A 20139-nucleotide genomic window follows, 5' to 3' on the forward strand; every position below is an offset into this window, starting at 1 on the left:
CGCGGTTCCAACTCCAGTCAAACAAGAAAAAGAAGTCCGTCAGGATGTAGCACTGTCCGTACCGATTCAGGAATCAGCACCTAGGAACCAGACGGACCAAATAGACGAGCGACTTGCCGCGTCCTTTGGTCATTGGACATCATCTCTCTCTCTCTCTCTCTCCGTCTCCCAGTCCTCACACACACACTCTCTCTCTTTCTCTCTTTCTTGCGCGACCAAAAGCGAAATACGGAGCAATGACGATGTGCGAGACAAAGAGAAAGAAAAGACCAGGTTAGAGACTCGAATTCGGACGTTGCACTAGCTCTTGCGTCGCGTCTGCTTCTTCTTCTTCTCCTTTTCCTCTGTCTCTGTCTCTGTCTCTGCTTCTGCTTCTGCTTCCTTGGCCGTGTTCTTGCAAGTTCGTCTTCTTCTGCACGCTACACGCACACACGGGGCGGAAATCATCAAGAAAAAAAAGAATAAGAAAAATGAGGGGACAAACTCACAAACACGCAAACACCACGCTGACCAGACAGACGTAACTGGCTGGTAGGGGGGGGGGTGGCTAGGTACTGAACGGGGTCCACCACAGGTTCGTTTGGCCTCCTTGTACCTTGCAGCACCTTGCGTCGCTCGCTCGCCGTAAAGAGGAGTGGGCGAGGTACTTTGGTCGTCTGCAGGTACCACGTCGCAGTCGCTGCCGTCGTAATACCTAGCAGGGCGCCCAAGTCTCTCCCGTCCTTGGTCCGTTGCCAATGGAACCAAAGAAAGGGCACAGAGCAGTCAGTGTACACTGTACAGAGCCTATCCTGTCCTTGACTGGGCGGCGGTCCTGGCGCTCCCGGCTTCGGTGACGGGAAGGGATGGGAAAGCACTGGACGCTAGTTGGATGCTGCTTATTGGCGATTGTTAGTTGCTGAATGCTTTTTGGCCTGCTTGCCTTGTCGTCGGCGCGCTCTCGTTGTCTGCCAGTTGTAGTGTGGTGCGCTGCTAGCGAACGTGCTAATAACCAATGCTGATGAGCTAGCACACAAATCCACGAAGGTTTGTACTCCCGCCCGGCGCCGCGTCTCAAGTCGTCCCAGCTTGACAAGACTAGACACCAAGATGGGTAGCTTCGCAGAGCTAGACCTCGGGCTATCTGATAAGCAAAAGTGCACGAGAACGGGAGCTCGTGTATGCCGGCACTGTCGCTTTGCTATTCTGTGTGCCCTTTGGTTATCGCGGAGTAACAACTCGGAGTTTGAGAGAGGTCTTTGCGTGGCAAATAACCCAGGCTCAGGAATGAGGCCAGCCAGCAAGCGAGTAAGCAAGGCACAAGACAGGGCAGGGCAGACGCCGTCGACAGGCCTCTTGAGTATCCGCACCCGCAGGGGAAACCCGTTTGGACGGTACCAACGTTCCCGAGCCAGGGCAACGAAGGGAATCGCAAGGGGAATGCCTTTCTCTGGCTTCCAATTGGCCCTTGTCGTTGGTCTACTGTTGTGCGGGATTGTCGTTTGTGACCCCCCGACAAGGTGATCCACGTCGGAGGCTTCAGCTCTGGGCCTGTGTTGGTGCGCCGTCCGTCTTGCCAATCGTACGGAGTAGTGACAATAAACACTAGCCCTCTTCTGCCAGTGTCCGATTCCTCAATAACCCCGATGTATGACGGCACTTTGCACGTATTTGTCTGTGCCTGGCGTTTGTTTGATTTGTTTGATTTGCTTGGTTTGTGGTTGTTGTTGTTGTTGTTGTTGTTGTTGTTGTTGTTGTTGGTGTTGTGTTTGTGCCTATTTCGTCAAAGCTTCCCACTTGTTTGACCAAGCGTACTCGTCACTATTCCTCCACGAATTTCCTCTTCAGCTTGCTAGCTCCGGCCTGACAGGAGCCACTAAGGCGGCAAGACTGGGGTTCGGTGAACAATAAAACCAAGCCAGCACTTGAGCTGCTCGAAACTTGGTTTGTTGGTCGACTGTCGCCCACGATGGCGTCAGTGTCAAGGACGTAATGGATGGTCTCCCTGCTCTTTTCTCACGCTGACCGTTCGGCGGCAATCCAGCAGCTGTTGAAGAATGAGTGTGGCTGCTCAAGTGGGCTTTTCCCACCCACCAACTTTCAAGGGACGAGGCCAGCAAACGCCTCGCTCAGCCCCCGATCCAGCTCGTCGGGACGCCCGGTGCTGTAGTTCTCCAACCCAAGCCCACTCAATCGTGTTTCTTTTCCCAGACCTTCTTTGTTCGCGGGGCACTTGGTGCACTTGGCCCAACTCCTGGCCCTGTCGTTCTTTTTTCCAATGTCTCTGTCTCTGTCTCAAACTTCGGCTCTGTGCCGTCGGGTCTGCCTCTTTCGCACTTGAGACTCGATGACGGACTAGACCAAGACTCGACAGGCAAATGGGAAAGCAAGTCCGACAATGAAACAGTCGGCCGGTCAAGCGGCGCCCAAACACTATGCCCTTGACCTGTGAAGTCAGCGGCCCTGTTTGGTTTATTACTCGTCTTTTGCCGTCGACCCTTGTTGCGGTAAGCCAAGGATCTGAGGGACGCCTGCAAGTGCAAAAACCCCTTACTGCGAGGAGCAGAACGGTGAAGGGGTTCAAGGGAGGGCACCGGTAACCTGGCCCCCGGTAGAGCGTAGTCAATCTATCCTATCCGTACGGTTGGCAGAAAACCGCAAGCTTTGAATGAGGGCGTGAACCTTGAATTTTCAAGTCAAGTTGATTTCTGGCCGGCGAGAATGTGCGGGCCCTCGGTGACTAGCAAGACGAGAAAAAAGACACTGGCCCCTGTTTTTTGACGTTTGGGTGCTTTGTGTCGACTGTTGATCCTCTTGGTAGAGGAGTGGACCGGGCCGCGCTGATTTCGGGTAGGTAATGGAGACTGCTGGCTAATCGCTCCTCTTTGTTCGAGTGTGCCCTTAGTCAGGCTGAATTTGGTAGTCACGTATCCGTACTCAGTAGAGTACACAAACACGGTACTTGGTAAGTATCAAAAACGTGATGGCCACAGTTTGCGTCACCAGAATATTGCTGTTGCTGCCCGCTTCGCCGAGGATTCGGCGGTTTGGCCCAAATGTCTCGACAGTATCCAGCCGGATAGACAATACCTCGCCCTGTTGGAGGACCCCAGAAGGCAAGCAAGAGTCAAGTGCGCCGGAGCTTGCCCCGTCCTTCTAGAACCTGGACCAGGTTCTTTCTGAAATCTTGAGACAGCGGGATACCGGCCGCTTGTTCCCCGGTGGGGACGGAACTGGGGTCAGTGGAATGACGGATAACTGACAGGCCCTGGTTGGCTGGCTTGGATTTGCGCTTGAGTTGGATGGGAAATCGGCCGAGCTGAACAAGAGTCGTGTTTGCCTCGCTGTCGCCTTGCCTCAAGGACCAACGCAGTAGCCGTTATTGAAAGAGAGGGCCAAGGGCCGCTGCAAGACGGGATAGGACAGTGCTGGTGGAATTAGATCCTGCGTCGCCTCGTTCCCGTCCGTTTGTTGTCAAGCTTCCGGCCGGTCTATCTTCGCGGTAAATCGAGCAGAGGGCGCCCGTACGGTCAGGGTCCGAGTCCTTGTCTGAGAGACTGTGATGAGCCGGATCCCTTGTTTGGTGTTCCGTCGCTTCGCCCCGTCTCGCCTCGTCTCGGTTCCCGCAGACAAATGGTACCGAGGGGATAGATGGATCAAATTTCACCGCGGCGTCTTGTCGGCGATGACCTGCGTTGGTTACGTACGTATATCGAATCCTGTCGAATGGCTGCAAGGTCTATTTTGCCGTGACGCCTGTCTTGTTTCGTCCCGTTCCGTGTGTGCAAGCTGGCTCTGTCACTTGTGATTTGCGTGGCCACTGGTGTTGTTTCTAGCTGGCGGTGCCACACCGTGGCCCGTTGCTGATCCGAACCGGTCAGTGGTATTGCGCTTTTTCGTCGCGTGCCACAACGACGGAACGGTGCTATTATAAGACGGCGGACGATTGGTGATGACTGACTGGGAGTCTGATTCTGGCCAAGGGACCAAAAGCAGAATCTCGTGCTTGTCGGAGATAATGACGTTCCCCTCTATATGTCTTCTGGGGGAGAGTTCTAGAGCGTGGGGGGACCTTCCCTTCGCAGCCAGCTGGGCGATTTGTCTGCAGCAGATTGCCAGATTCCGCAGCAGATGTCAATGGTGCGGTGCAGGCTGTCTGTCGCGTGTATTGCGTCCTGCCTGTTGGGGTGCAGTGCCGATAGCGTAACGTGGTAGTGGGTGCGGCCTCGTTGCAATTTGTCCCCGTCCCGGTCGGTGGGTTCCGCCCAGCACCGGCAACAGAATCCTCTGAACCTTCTTTTGCAGAATAAGTGTCTGGCGAGAAGATCGGCGGTTCAGAGGGAGAAAACGAAGCAACGTGGATGAATTGTGACGAATGTTTCCGCTGGGTTTTCAGGCAGGTTCTCCCCTTTCGGCTTGCAAGCCTCTCAGACATGTACTGGGGTTTGATATGAAGGTAGGGCCAGGCGAGTTCAGGTCGATCGGGGCTTCTCCGAGAGTGCAGAGGCAAATTCGATGGGCGAATACTCGCACAGATGACAAGTACGGTTACAGAGGGGGTAGGCCGCCGACGTCGAGGCAGAATAATTGACTCAATTGAGTATCCGTACAGAGTCGCAGCCGTTGGGCCGTAGCGCTAATCCGCAGCTTGATGCCTGGTGTAATTGGGATCGCTGTCGTTCATCCGCAAAAGCAGATCAAACGAATTATGGATACCCGGTCGACCGGTAGAGGCAGATCGTCGCCGTGTCTCAATTATCACATGAATGATGAAGACAATATTCCGACTGCCAGACTCCCAGAGCGGTGGGTGACGAAGGCTGAGGACGGAAGTCTGCCCGTGTATTCGGAGGCTGTACGAAAGGAGCAAAGCAATCAATTAAATGCCGCTCCTGTTGCTCCAAACGGGACAGGATGTCAAAGTCGGAGGATGGTATCTTTAGCGGCGGTTGAGCGATTTCGGCGTCCGAGACAGCATGCAGCAGCAGTGCAGAAGCCAGAACCCCAGGACTCGAAGTCTGGGTACCGGCGGCTGTGCCTGATTCGTTGGTTGGCCGGTCTTGGATGAGGGAATTGCGCACACCGCGACTTTGGCTTTGACTTGCGTGCGAAGCCCAGAGAGGGGTGCTGAATGTGATGTTTCTCTCCCGCGATATGTTCGGGATGTCTGACAGCCTTTGAATAAGGTGAGGTTGAAATGGTGAAGTAGCAGATTGGAATCAAATCGAAGCTTTGCCGTCCAAAGTGGCAAGGCTGCAAGCTGAAGGTGGAAAGTACAGGTCCAGCGGTTCCTTCCTCCGTCGATTCGGGAGCTCCTGCCAGAAATTGCTGTGTTAGTCGCCGTGTTCAGATGGGCAAGAAGCACCCGCCGGACGGATGTTGCGACTCACGAGATTACCTAAGACAGGCAGGCAATACCTATGCTTTCAACGTTCTGTTTCTCCTTGTTGGATTGACTACTTCTTCTCTCTCTAGACACCAAATCTTGTTGTCTGATGCTCAAGCAGCAGTCGCTGACCGACAGATGCAAGCCAAAATAGACCGGAGCCTGGCGTGTGTATGCTGCACACATTGAGAGAAGAGCTGACAGGTTATCTATATAGTACAACCCAAACCGGACAAACGGCACACGATCCATCCAATTCCTCAAGCAAAGTACCTAGCGGACCCAGCAGATCAAATTCCCCCAATATCCGAAAAAAGGAAGCTCGAATTCGAAAACCCGGAGCAAGCCTGTCAATCGGGAACCTCGATGATTCGTCTCTTCGCCGTGGTCCCGTGGCCACGTCCGATGCCGACATGACATAGAGGGGGGAGGGGCCCAGAAGTTGCGAACTTGCCCGCACATATTTGCACTTACACCTGCATATTGCATATTGCAAGGGCCCTTTCTCTGCTCCCAGCTCCGTACGCGCCCGCCACCAAGTCCCAATTCGGGCCTTGGCCGCCGTTCGGCACTGCAAGCCTGGTTTTATGGCAGCTCTCTCATTCCGATCGTTCGTGTGCAGGCTTTGCAGCAGACAATCTTTCAAAGTCTGGGATAGGCCTCCGTTGGCCTCGACCCGGAGCTTTGCCCACCATCTGGGTATTGCGTGCCACTAAGGACGCGTATGGGCAGAAGTGACAAGTGGGATACCGGCTGAACTGCATGTCTGGCATCATGGCATGTGCCTTGTTGCCATTTCTGTCTATCAGATGTTGGGATGAACACCAACAAGGGGCCGCAAGAGTTGCTACCCTTGATCTATCAACATCAACCCATGCGGACTGTGGTCTTTCTTAGCGGTCCTGCCCAGTCCTATCTGTGAACTCCTTCGATTTTGAGAATGCTGCGATAACTCAGATAAGACGTTGTGGAGTTTGGAAAGGCGTTGAGAGAGGACAAGGCCAAGATAACGAAACCGACCCGGACCGCACTTCCCCCGCATCCCACCGACCCTTGTCACTGAGTGGCTGGCTAAGATATTCGACAACACCCGGCATGGACTAGCAAGCCCTCACTGGCCATGCTCGAGACGGGTTGACGAGGGCAAGGCACTGAAAGCATCCCCTCCTTTTTCTTTTTCTGAAGCCTAGGCGTGTCAATGAGTCGCCAGCTGGCCTGAGCCGAGGCTCATGGGAATCAGCTCTCTCGCCACCATCTCCGCGGTTTTAGTCTGCGTCTGTCGCATTTTAATAATGTACAAGGTCGACTACTCACTGTCGAACATGAACAGGAGACCAAGGTCCGGTGCTCACCGCTATTGAGATTACCGTCTTGCTTGTTATATCCGGCATCCGGCCGCCCTCCCGGGCAGTTGTCCCGACTTTCCGGTGTGCCTCCGCAGCCGCCTCTCAACGCCCTGTTGATTCCACGCTCTACCCCAGATCATCGCGGCACGTTGTATGATATGTGATGGTGCTCTGAACCAAAAAAATACCAGCTCTCTGGAACTTGGATTTTCGAGATCACCCAATCGGGGAACCGTTTATTGTTCCGGCTTGGCCCTGCGGCACAGATGGCAGGCTGGCATCAAGGTTGAAGACGAAATCGGGGACCAGCAAGGTGGCCGCGGGGAAAGCGGCTCGGGATGGCATGTTGGTCATTCAGGGTTGAGGCATCAAAAAATGACAGAGGCCCTACTGGCCTGCCACTCTCGTTCTTTCAATCCATCTTCCAAGGGTAAAATGTTGCGAGACTTTGATACAACTTTGATCTCAATCTCGAACGCTGAACTCTAGCAAAGAAATTCCTCTGCAGACACTGACGAGGGTTACTTGCGTCAGTTTGGGGTATTACATACGGTTTCAGGGACCAAGTACTAGGCCACAAAGCATTGAGCAAAAGCAGATTGAGATAGACGAAAGAAATTCAAATACTGAAAATTATGTGCCACAACATCTCAGGGAGAAGCAAGATAATTGAGCAAACAAATAGAGGGTGTTGGCGCCATGGCAAGCTGCAGTCATGCAATCTCGCATAAGACCTTAACCCAGTTCCTCATCTACGATGTTACCGCAGAATATGGAGTTCACGCCTCAACATTACTTTATAGATGACTGGCGGTAATGAAAGAGAAGCCAATATCTTGTTTTCTCGTTCTTCAATAGTACGGAGTATTTCTGTTGCCTAAGCTCTTTGATTAGCCTATGGTCTTTGGGCTTTTCCGTGTCACCACTAACTATATTGTGCTCTCGACTGAATCATCGACGCGACTTAAACACTGTCATGACAAAGAACCAAAACACAAGAAGATTCTCTTCGATGTTTTCGAGTAAGAGTTGGTGACAGGTAAGTCAGCGCAAAGGGGACAAAACATTTCGTGAAACGCGTATTCTCAGTCTCATGAGCGAGTATCTGTCAACGCAAACCTTGCTCCAGTCAAGGTCATCCAACTACTGTTAACTGCTTGCGCTTTATTTATATCGTTGAGAATTACGAATTGACGTCATCACTCCCATCGAAGTCTCTTCATGGCCCATCTTCGCAAACCTGCCATCATCATGATACCCAAAGTTTGTTGTGTGTGCTGAAAAGGTAAGCTAAGTACGTTTTGCAACAACTCATACCTACTCTGTGAGACTAAGATTGAAGAATACTAAATAGTCTTTATACAGTCGAAATGTTTCAAACCTTGCGTAGTGACGGAACATACCTTACATGACTGCTCTCAGCAAGATTTTAGCTTTGAAACATAGCGGCTCTGGACGGCAATCTTTTCACAGTAAACCGAGGGAGTTTACGAGGAAATTCCCCTGACAAACAACAGCATACTATGAGACCTCCAAATATGCCACATCGAGACTTCCTTTGCACCCGTTTCAATTCCCAACGTGACATATGAGGCTCAATAAACGATTTGATGAACCAGTGACTGGGTGTTCCCGAGAGTCATTAATCACGCTCACATCGAAAGTGGCCCCAGTCAATATCAATTTGGACAAGCCCTTCGGGTCAAGAAGTCTCATATCCCCCTCCACCGCTTTCGTCACAACACACCACAAGTCACACCACCGACTTAAACTCAGTGGTGTTGCATCTCACCACCCTCCCTCCACCTTACCTCGCCTTACCTAGGTGCCTTAGTAAGTTACCTTAGCTAAGGGAGTGTACGTACTGATGACCAAGCGTCACGACTACGGTCACGTTTGACTTGGGTGGAGCTCTTCCGTCTAGCGGCTGGTCCGTGCAGCTCTCCTCATCACGTGATGAAACCAGAGCTCGCAACCTCACGGGCCTGGTGCCCAGTGTCTGCTCTATCGTCAAGATCGAGTCAATCCCACCACCACCTGGCTCTATCTTTGGATCATCTGCATCTCCGACCGCATTCTTCAGTCCCAGTATCCATTGGTTGCTCTAGAGATATTGCCAGAAGCACACCGCGCCCGCTCACTACGGTATGTCATCAACCCATTCCCCGCCCTTGAGGGTTACCAGGGGTGGCACTGCTCGAGCCGAGCCTTTGTCGCAACGACGCGGCCCAGCCCCTACTCCGTTCTCCGACTCCTGCTCCTGGGCCTTGCTTCAGTTCCGTGTCTTACTCTTCCAAGCTCGCTCTGCTGACGAGACACATTCTCATCTAGACCCTCTTGTGCCGCATCCAGCGCGCCTCGACACCATTGACCAGCTTTTTGCCTCCCACGTACGCTCTCCCCATCGGGCGAGCTTGCTCGACTCGACTCGCTGTCTAGCTCAATCTCAAACCCCTCCCTTCCTGACAGACAACATCACCAGACCGAGTAAAAATCAACACCACCGTTAACTCTCCACGCACGCAAACGACACATACACACACACACACACACACACACGAGCTTCCACCCGCCCTCACATCATCGACGTGGTTTATGGGCGGCCGAGGACAGCACAATACATTGCGGTAATCGGAAGCTCCATTGTCTGAGCCGATACTCGATGCAGCTGGACCCGTACCTCGACTCCCATGCGCAAACGCGAGCTACCCTGGCTTTCCCTCGTTTCCAATCTCACATAAGCTGTTGCTGCGAACCCATTGCCTCGTTCACCACGCCTGCATCGTAATCGAGGCACCACCAAATCCAACCCCACCCGCGAATCTCAGGTAGATGGCCGATGGTACTCGCTATCTGGACCACCCTGTCGGAGATCTGTACCTCAACTCTCTCATACCGAAAGAAACCGCCGCCGACGCCATACTCTTGAACACGCTCCTGCGCCAATTCACTTCCAAAGACTCGAATACACCTACACCATCCAATCCGATCACACGGGCCAATCTGCTAGGGATGTTCTCTCAGAATCACCAGCAGGGCCCCAACTCCCGCATCAATGGGGGCCACGGCGGCCGCGGTATCCCAATGCTGTACAACTACCAACAGCAACAGCAGCAACACCACCAGACTCACCTCCAGCACCACCAAGCTGCCCAGGCCGAACATGCCGCGCACAATGGCAATGGGGGTGTAATGGGCCACCACTCGGCCTTCTCCTCCGGCGTCATGGGGAATTCTAGTCCGTACAGCAGCAATGCTATGCAAAATGGGCAAGGAGGAGCCACACGAGGAGGACAAGCACAACAGATCACCGAACATTGGGCGGAGCAGCTCCGACTCTACGAGGAGTCCAAGCAAGCCCACCGTGCCATGACCGAACAGAACCAGCCGCACTACTACGCCAGACTAAAGGCTTCAGAAAACCGTGGCATTGCCGGGCCTCCACCATCTTCGGGCAAAAACGGCGACGACGATGCGGACGATAGGAGACGACCATACAGCGTAGAGAAGAACAAAGAACGGCAGAACTGGCACAATATGGACCTCAGCGGCCAAGGACTGCGTAATCTTGCACCCGCTCTTTTCCGCTATCAGTTCCTTCACGACCTCTTCATCGCCTCTAACAGGCTTCAGAGTCTCCCTCCCGCGATCGGCCAGCTGCGCCAGCTCCGATACCTCAACATGTCGTTCAACCAGATCAAGATTCTTCCCCCAGAACTCGGCATGTGCACCTACCTCAACCAGCTACTTCTCTTCGACAACCAAATCCAGACACTCCCCTTCGAGCTCGGCTCTCTCCACTTGCTGGATGTTCTCGGCATCGAAGGCAACCCCATCGACCCGGATATGAAACAAGAAATCATGGAGAAGGGTACCAAGAGCCTGATCAACCTTCTCAAGGAGCAAGCCCCGAGTATGTACATTCGTTCATGTCTTGTGTTGTCAACGATTGCTAACCTTTGTTTTAGTTCCGATGCCACCCAACCCGAGAAAACTCATCACTGTACAAGAAGATGTTTCGCCTACTTTGGAAAAGGTTAGAGTGTTTTCTTGGAACGTCTTGTGCGACAAGTACGCAACACCGCAAACGTACGGATACACGCCCACGGGCGCATTAAACTGGGAATACCGGAAGGACTGCATCTTCAGCGAATTGAGAGAGAAGGACGCGGATCTGCTGTGCCTGCAGGAGATCTCGACAGAGGCGTTCAAGGAAGAGTTCAGCCCGGAACTGGCACAGATGGATTACAAGGGTGTGCACTGGCCCAAGACTCGCGCGAAGACCATGGCGGAGAAGGATGCACAGGGCGTGGATGGTTGCGCTACTTTCTACAAGGCCAGCAAGTGGATTTTGCTCGACAAGCAGGTCATCGAATTCGCCGCCATCGCCATCAACCGGCCTGACATGAAGAACCAACACGACGTCTTCAACCGTGTTATGCCAAAGGACAACATCGCCGTTGTGGTATTCCTCGAAAGCCGAGCTACCGGCGCACGCATTATCTTAGTCAACGGACATTTGGCTTGGGAGTCTGTGCTGGCGGATGTCAAGTTGATCCAGACGGGTATCTTGATGGAGCAAGTTACAAAGTTCGCCGAGAAGTACGTTCGCTGGCCGGCGCTCAAGGACAAGAAGCCCATCGTCTTCTCTGCTACTAGCAAAGATGGAGAGGAGCCAACGCCGCCGCCGGCTAAGGAACCGGGGCCCAGCCAAGAGTACCGCAACAACACCGACATTCCCCTCCTCGTGTGCGGTGATTTCAACTCTACCGGAGACAGCTCTGTCTACGAGCTGTTGTCTATGGGACGCGTTCCTCCCAACCACCAAGAGCTATCATCCTTCCAGTATGGTAGCTTCACGAGGGACGGTATTGAGCACCCCTTCAGCTTGCGGGATGCATATGCCCATATCAAGAACACTCCCGACGAGATGCCCTTCACCAACTACACGCCTGGGTTCTCAGATGTCATTGATTATCTGTGGTACTCAACCAACACATTGGAAGTGGTGGATCTGCTTGGCCCGCCCGATGCCGAATACCTCAAGCGGATGCCGGCGTTCCCCAACTACCACTTCCCGGCCGACCACATCCAGATTATGGCCGAGTTTGTCATCAAAGCTAGAAAGGATAAGAAGTCGCCGCACCCGGAACCGGATTTTGGATCAGGAAGCGGGCAAGGCCGGTAGACGGGGGCGTCTTGACGACTTGTTTCCAGTAGTTTAGTCTTGAAAGGCAGTCGCGCGTTTATGTTCAGGGAAATTCTTTTGCCGGAGTTTAGGATTGCGATGCTTTTCGCGAATCGGAGGAACTGGCGGGGGGATGGTCTTTTGGCGAGGGAGGCGAAAGTTCATGAGATGACAGCAAACACAAAACAACCTAAGAGAAACGGAAGGAAACATGGTGGGAGGAGGGCTTTGGGGCGGTTCTTCATCGTCGGAAATGCATCGTCAGGGGGCTGTGGATACTGCGGGGTGGAATTGGGGGGACGGGTGAGGCTTTTGTAGATGGGCGGGTTGTGGCACATATCACCAACCAGCTGCGTTTTCTCTTGCGTTCAAACAATTATGCCTCTTGGTGTTCAACGTGAAGTGGTGAACTGCGCACTCGCCCCTGGTGCGATTGTCGCGCTGTTGATGAATCTTCAAGAGGAGGTGAGGTGAGATTGCTGAGTGAGGCCTTGGCGAGGGCTCATGTTGCATATATTTCCAATCGGATCTGGCCGAATGGCTAGGGACGTCTTGCCGCTTCTGCCACGTCGACTATACAGATTTATTCGCGTTGCATCTTGAACCGTTTGAACCGTTTCTCTGTTGATGAAGGCCATAGGACGGATGGCATTGATGCTTATCACCGAATAAGGTAATCACTCACCCACTTACTCACTGACTAACTCATCCCTGGCCGAATCACCTGCTTTTTAAACTGTTCGGGTATGATGTCTCGACTTCATCTCATCTTCTCAGCTGTGGTGGTGGCCTTGTGTTCTTACTTAAAGTCGCCTAAACCTCATGGCCTTGCGCCTTTCTCACACGCCCTAAGCTCATGCCAACACTTGCTCGTTCTCGCATCTTCGGGCCGTTGGCCCCATATGAAGTACTGATATCGGGAGACGGAAGGTTTACAAGGTGTCATGAAAGATAAGAGCAAGCTTCAAGTACCTAGGTTCTAGGCAAGTGAGTGAGTGAGTGACCTAAGCTTGCGGCGTTCCCCCTCACCTCCCCACCTTTTCGGCAAGTCTGGGACCGCTTCTTCAAGGGACATTGGATCTAGCGCTGACGGCTTGGTAGAGTTTGGCTAGCTGTCAAAGGTACAAAGGAGTTCGGCCACCTCTCAGTAGCTCATGGATTTGACCTTTTGTCTTTGCAATTGACACGGCTACACCATTATACGGGGGACTTTGACCCATTGGCCCTTCAGTGCGAATCGACTATTGGGGTTCGACCGGGTAAGATCCGAATGCGCGTTGCAGGAGACACGTTGGGTTCCCAGGTTCAAGGTTTCCACATCCTGGCAGGGAATGAGAAGACCCAAGTGCTTATATCAGATTTGATGGATTTCGCTGACGACACTCATTTCTCCAGACCGTTTCAGCCGGCTTATTCTCGACGACGATCTATCGGGACGCGAGTTGATGAGATAAAGCCTGGACGGCGCCCAGACTTTTGGGTCCTGTGAAATTTCACCGTCTTTGAGATTCTCACTCTCACTCTCATCATCTGAAACTATTTGATCCTTGCCGCCATTGAATCTCAGGTATCAGACACAAGATAGGACCCAAATGGCCTCAGAAACCTACCTCATAACAGGCGGCTGCGGCTTCCTGGGCAGCCACATCGTCGAGAAGCTCCTAGCCGCCTACCCGACCGCCCGCGTCGCCGTCTTCTCACGCAACCCGACGACAAACACCTTTCCCGGCGTCACGTACCACGCCGGCGACATTGCCTCCCTCGACGACGTTGCCAAAGTCTTTCGGGAGGTGAAGCCGACGGTGGTGTTTCACTGCGCGGGGATGATGACGGTGGGAAGGAAAGTCATGACGGATGCGTTTGTGAGGGCGATTAATGTCGATGGGACGAGGCATGTGCTGGATGAGGCTAAGAGGGCGGGAGTGAAGGCGTTTGTGACGACGAGTAGTGCTAGCGTGGTGCAGAAGGAGATGTTTAGGGATATTGAGGGGGGCGATGAGAGTTTGCCTATTGCTGAGGAGGGGGATGATACGTTGGCTTATCCCAAGACGAAGGTGAGTGCTCGTGGCGTCCTCTACAGGCTGGTTATCATAGAAGCACGGAGACCTTCTCAAGTAGACTCTCACTGACGAGAATCGCAGGCGGCTTCCGACAAGATGACTCTAGAATATGATCACCCATCCGGCATGCGAACCTGCACCCTCCGCCCCGCCGCCGTCCACGGCGAACGCGACAACGACATCACCCCCGCCATCCTCCGCAACCTCCGCCTCGGCCGGAACAAGATGCAAATCGGCACCAACAAGAACCTCTTCAGCACAACCTACGCAGGCAACGCCGCGGACGCGCACCTCGCGGCAGCCTCGAAGCTCCTCAACGCGCCAGACGGCGTCGCGGGCGAAGCCTTCTTCATCACCAACGGCGAGCCCGTGCCCTTTTGGGATTTCAGCAGGGCCGTGTGGCGGGCTGCCGGGGACGAGACGAGGATTGAGGATGTGAGGGTTATTAACATGACGTTTGCGCTGGCGTATGTGTGGGCTTTGGAGTGGATTTATTGGTTCAAGGGGGAGGTGCCGCCTTTGACGAGGCAGGTTGTTCGGTTTTCGGGGATGAGTAGATGGTATGTTATTGATAAGGCTAAGGAAAGGTTGGGGTGGAGGCCGGAGGTTAGTCAGGAGGAGGGGATCAGGAGGACTGTTGAGTGGTTTCTCGAGAAGGAAAAGAGGGAGGCGACTGGGGCCGAGCAGTGAGTTTGACGCGTGAGGGTGAGGGTGCTAGTATCTCACGAGCACAACGGGCTACCGCTGTTGTGAAGGCTGCATGATAGAATACTGTGGCATTGATATCAAGTTGCTGTTCGGTCTGTACGTCGCCTTTTTATTAAGTTCTACATTTGACGCCATCACTCCATACTCCTTTCCCGTCGAGGATCAGAGGGTCTCAGGATGTTGAGTTGGAAGCCGAGAATTTGGCCGAGGGTAGGAAAGGGGCTACGGTGATATAAATTGTTCTTGAAATGTTACTATGTCCCTTTCGACGAACTCAGGATGAGCGAAATCATCCACGCCCACGTCCCGCTTCTACCTAGCTAAGTAGGTAAGCCGCAGCATCGCCAAGCGAGTGGAGGGCAGTTCACGCCACACTGAGGCCAACATGATGTCGCATTCATGTCTGTCATGGTCATTTGCTTGATACTGAGCACGAGCGAAGACCGCTCACGGAACGTTGATTGGAAATGGAATTGAAATGATAACTGAACTGGAACACACGCGCAAGTACTTGAATAAGCTTACCACCTGAACTCTCCCCCCCGACGAAGGACACACGCCCATGCCTTGCCACGCTCTCTTCGGTCGCAGTGATTGAACGACTCTCAGTGAGTGTCGTCCGTCCTCTGAGACTGGCATGTGCTACACGAACCCTCGAGTCCGAGTCACCAAACCACCTTCCGCATGATCAGCGCTGTATCTGGCGTGGTGGTGGTCTCGCAGGGCTTGTCACTGGTGTCAAGTCCTGAACATTGAACGTTAAAGGTCTGCCTCAATCGTCCGTTGGATCGCAATGAAGACTTACCCTGTGTTTGCTCCCGACTCGAGGCACATTGCTTACTTCCTCGTCATCGGAATCCGAGTCTCCGTGGTGCTCTCCGGTGCCGATTGGCTGGGCGTTCAGCCAGGTCATAACTTGAAAAGCCGCCTGGGCATCTCCAGCCTCTTGGTAATAGCGATGAAGAAGGGCTCCTGTCTCCCGTGTCCGAGGGTGGTCTCGACCGAGGTGTCTGGTCTCAACCCGCAAGACCTCCTCCATCAATACAGCCGCTTGAGGTGCGGCGTTAACAGCACTTAACACTGAAGCAAGCCCCTTCTTGTTGTCCAGGGTTTCTTGGCTCTCTTCGCCCGGGTCCTCGCCTTGTCTTCGCAGCAATTTCTCATGGACTTGGATTGCCTGAGGGAACATGCCTAGCTTGGCGAGATCCATGGCCAACAGGAGCTGCGTCTGGTGGGTTCTGACATCTCCCTCACCAAATGCACTTTCCTGATCCCTGAGAAGATCTTGCCGTAGATTGATAGCCTTCAGTATGGAATCCTCTCTGCCTTGGCGTGAGAGGCAGGTTGCTGCGTAACTTCTGATCGAGAATATGGCATCCAAGTCTTCCATGACTTTGGCCTCTTCCAGTCCATCTTCCAGACGACTGTAAGCTTCTTGAATATCGCCTACTCTCCACAATGCGTCCGCGACGTTAGCGACGGATACAAGATAGACGTCAGTCGCAACCGCGTCATTGAACACCTTTTCGTTGCGTATGGCCAGGACGTCTTGCTGTTCGAGGAGAGCTTCCTCAAACCTAGAAGCTGCAGTGTAGCTATGACCCAAGTTGACTCTTGCTTCGTTAGTTTGAGGATGAACTTCACCACGAACTCGCCTCCACGAGGCCACGGCCTCTTCTCTGAGCCTGCAAACCTCTTCCTTTTCTTCTTGAGTGTGGGCGAGCAGGCTTCTAGTGTCGACCAGTCGGTTGAATGCATGCAAGGTGTCGGGGTGATCGACGCCGAGAAGCTCAAGCCTTGCTTTGTGGACCTTCTTTCGCAATGACAAAGACTTGAGAAGCTGGCCGTCCCAATCATAACTGTCACCCAGCGCACTTTTGGCTTGAAGATTGCGCAGACGCTCTCCTGCGATGACAGAAACTCTTCCCTGCAGATCCCAAACGGTTTCTTGTCGCAGTTCCAGAGCCCGACGTTGACCTCCGGATCCGTGGAGGAAGTCTGCCACCAAAAGCCGTGTTCGCACCATCTTGGGATCATCGGCGGGCAAGTCATGTGAGCCACACGTAACAAGGGCCGCTTCCGCCATTGCCAACGCCTCACTCCGCTGCCCAGTTGCCCATAGAGAGTCCGCATGGTTGATTTGAGCAGACCAGAGATAATCGAAGCCTGCTCCCCACTGTTGGTAGGCTTGTATAACCCCTGGTTGATACCTCAGTGCTTCTACGTGATGGCTGGTGTGAAAGTAGCAGTCGGCGACCTGTTCATTAACTTGCAAATTCAGTGAACCAGGAACTGAGGGATTCTTGCAGATTTCGATGGTTTCTTGCAGGATATCTCTCGAGTCTCTGAAATGACCTGTTGACGAATATGTGTTTGCCAGTATGAGCATGATCTCTAGCCGTCTCTCAGTCTCAGCGAGTTCCACCCAGTTGCCCATCAAGCCATTTGAAGTAAACGATTCAATATGTGGTATCATGGCTTTCTGAAGATCGACACCTAAAGGGTTGTCCATCCGTGATGCAGTCGTAGAAACTGGCTCATTGGCCAAGGCAAGTGCTGATAGACAAGCTGCTTGATAGGCATACTTGTTTCGATCCTCTGTCGAGAGCGACTCCCTGCAATACGTCTGTACAAGCTTGTTCATCGAGTACTTGCTGGAGTACGACGCATCGCAGACGAGCAAACTATAACGACATAGGGTATTGAACGCCTTGCGGAGACCCGGTGTGCGCCACTGAGCACTTGTGGGATCCAAAAGCGGCACAAGAGGTGCCCAATGTGCCCACTGGGAAGACTCCCCTGGAGAACCTATCGTTAAGTTGTTCCAAGCTTCTTCAAAAATTTGTTCTGCGATACTCTCATTGTGAAAAAAGCAAAGCGTACGAAGAAGCTCGATGGTTTCCGGCGAGTTCTCGACAAGGGCCATAGTGATGCCCAACGCGTGGGAGGCGGATTTGCTCTGGCCGCTCCCCGATGGCAAGTCAGGGAGGTCTCCGAGGTTTGTTTGAAATGCTTGCTGGAAGTCGAAGCAGTAGTCCACAAGGCTGTTTGGATTGTTGGCAATGTAAGAACCAGCCTGCGCGATAGCGAGCGGCAGCCCCCCAAGCGTTTCAGAGGCCAAGGATTCGATCGCCTCCCACTCGTCTTCACTGAAGTCCTTTGTGGCATCCACAAAGTTGTGGATTAGCTCGTTGGCATCCCATGATTCCATAGGGGCGATGTTTTCGTGAATATCGCAGGACGAAGCGACCTGTCCGTCGATAGTCGTAATAATGATGACGCCACAGCCTTGACGAGGAAGATAGTCATCCAGATTGGCAGCCACCGAGGGTTCGGCATTGTCGATGAAGAGAGTCCATGGTTCTTCGAGGTTGCTCATCCAGAATCTCGTGCGTGAAATCTGTTGAGAGATGTTCTCATCGGAGCTGCTGCCCGACGTGTCTATCAATGTTCCGCTGACTCCAGCTATGGCAAGGTAGCTACTGTTTGCCGACTTTCTACTGCTGGCATCAACATAGAAGACCGCCCTGAATCTGAAACCAGTGAATGTTAGATGAGCCAATATGCTCGATGGAACGGAAGAAGTGTACCTGGATTCATTTTCAGCAATTGCTTGCAGACAGATTTGGCTCTTCCCAACGCCAGTCACACCATGTACAAGAAGCTTCATGGGGGACTGTCTCTCTTCAGCGTCCCACAACGAACTGTTTGTCCGAAGGCATCTTGGAAAATTCTTGCGTTTCACAAATTTCGATGCTAGAGCAGGCCTTTCATTGCGAATCTCTGGCCACACAATGTCCGTTGCCCAAGCTCGGAGGCGAGTGCCTACTGGGTGTATTTTCATGTGTTAGCAATCGAGTTGGCGTCAATATTAAGAGGATCTGTTACGAGGAATGGGATGTATGATGTAAGGTGTGTAAAACTCACCACCGCTTTGATGGTCTGCGTCCATCTCCATATCTGATGAAGCAGGACTGGGCGGTAAGCCGGGCTTTCTGACAGCTGGATCTCGCATCCGGGCATGAGTTATGGAGCTCAAAGATCCCGGCTGCTCGTTGTATCTGGCCTCCTCAGGCGTTCCTATTCCAGTCAATGAGTCGCACTTCCATGGGCTGGTAGCGCTAGAGGTTCCTTACGAATATGAAGATCCGTGTCGGATGGGACAACGCTGATCTCAAGCAACACTTGTTTGGCGTATGCGGCAGCCATTGCAGCCGCGTAAGGCTGCCACTCCTTGTTCTTCTGCTCGTCCCCGTAGTCGCATACCCCTCTGATGACGCCGACATTAAGACGATTCATGACTCCTGCTGCCTCCATCTCTAGACCAATGAGACTGTATTTGTCTCTCAACAGATCTCTCTCCTTGGCATTCTTCATCAATTTGTCACCAGAGCCAATTGGACCGTACCACACTTTGGTACGCCTGTTGTCTGGCCGTGGATCCCGAAGAATGGCGACTCTCTCTCCACTCGAAGTCGTCTCGTTCAGCTCGTCTTGAGATTGACCAGGATCCGTGAAGTCTCCACTCAAGTGCTCTTTGTGTTGCATGACTTTAAAGTGGTCCAGGAAGCTATTGATATAACATCTGGGATCTGGAATTCTGATCTTTGAGAAAGCAGATGTCACAACGGGGTTCGTAGGAAGTTGGCTTCGTCCACCATGGAGGAGCTTGAGTCCCTCGGATGTTTCTTTGCCGAGATGGTAAGCCACAATAGCAGGGACTTCATCTTCGGAGTTTGCAACGAGAACATCTCCAAGACGGATGTCTCGTCGAGGGCTTGGAAGCCCTGCTGCGACACCAACTAGTAGCGTAAACCAAAGCTTGGGGAATAGAAGCTTCAACTGGCCAGCGAGACCGGCAGCTTGCTCTGTACCATAGTCTTGCCCAAGGGCAAAGCTGGCGATGACAACGTTGTGTCCGCACATGCGACCTGCGATCAAGGGGTAGTCATGACCCTCTCGTACTGGGAATCTGCCCGTGTGGACATCGTCGAGCATGTACTTTGCTGCCAGAGTTTCGATCTCGAGCGGGGCAATCCATGCCACCTTGTAGTTGTTGTAATCTAGCTGAGCCATTAGATCAAATCCACGTACGGTATGATGATGTGGCTCTGGGGGCCGGTCGGATAGTACGAATGGAAAGGGGAAAAATAGAAAGAAAACGATGTGATAATGATGAGGTGATGAGTTTACGTGCGAGATGATACAGGCGAGATGAAGGAAACGAAACGACTGATGATGAAGTACTTAGATATGAGTTGAGATAGTCGAATGAGACTTGAAGCCTATCGCCGACGTTTCGATCAGTTGCAAAGCCTTTCTGAGTCCCGGTTCTCATTGCGACGTGGAGACACTGCAGCTCAGCCCTTAGGCACGCAGCACATAACTATGGTAAGGTAGTATGGGTTAAGTTGGCAATTGGTGGAATGGCCAACCGGAGTGTGTACCCGTAGCCGCTGTCTCACGTAACCG

At 52.9% G+C, this 20139-nt stretch overlaps 4 protein-coding genes across 4 annotated transcripts; 2 read left to right on the top strand and 2 right to left on the bottom strand.

Moving 5' to 3' along the window:
- Nucleotides 1–9543: 9543 nt before the first annotated feature.
- Nucleotides 9544–11899, top strand: BDZ83DRAFT_758767 (Endonuclease/exonuclease/phosphatase; the record flags this gene model as incomplete). Its single annotated transcript, XM_060515086.1, has 2 exons — nt 9544–10624; nt 10680–11899. 2 exons carry the CDS (start codon nt 9544–9546, stop codon nt 11897–11899), a joined length of 2301 nt encoding a protein of 766 aa, XP_060357423.1.
- A 1592-nt stretch (nt 11900–13491) lies between these two features.
- BDZ83DRAFT_594933 (sterol-4-alpha-carboxylate 3-dehydrogenase) lies at nt 13492–14649 on the top strand (the record flags this gene model as incomplete). The annotated part of the gene is made up of 2 exons (XM_060506748.1): nt 13492–13953; nt 14041–14649. The coding sequence occupies 2 exons, from the start codon at nt 13492–13494 to the stop codon at nt 14647–14649; spliced, it is 1071 nt and encodes a 356-aa protein (XP_060357424.1).
- A 955-nt stretch (nt 14650–15604) lies between these two features.
- BDZ83DRAFT_538820 (uncharacterized protein) lies at nt 15605–16555 on the bottom strand (the record flags this gene model as incomplete). Its single annotated transcript, XM_060503381.1, has 2 exons — nt 15605–15802; nt 16190–16555. Coding segments are annotated over 2 exons (564 nt in total), but the record flags the coding sequence as incomplete, so codon positions are not given.
- A 754-nt stretch (nt 16556–17309) lies between these two features.
- BDZ83DRAFT_745872 (nucleoside phosphorylase domain-containing protein) lies at nt 17310–19753 on the bottom strand (the record flags this gene model as incomplete). Its single annotated transcript, XM_060513196.1, has 4 exons — nt 18804–19753; nt 18595–18747; nt 18258–18495; nt 17310–18200 (listed from the first exon to the last, which is right to left on the bottom strand). Coding segments are annotated over exons 1-4 (2220 nt in total), but the record flags the coding sequence as incomplete, so codon positions are not given.
- Nucleotides 19754–20139: the final 386 nt, after the last annotated feature.

The sequence above is a fragment of the Colletotrichum acutatum genome (genome assembly GCF_030867785.1).
Source record: "Colletotrichum acutatum strain CBS 112980 chromosome Unknown BDZ83scaffold_265, whole genome shotgun sequence".
In the NCBI taxonomy this organism is placed as follows: Eukaryota; Fungi; Ascomycota; class Sordariomycetes; order Glomerellales; family Glomerellaceae; genus Colletotrichum; species Colletotrichum acutatum.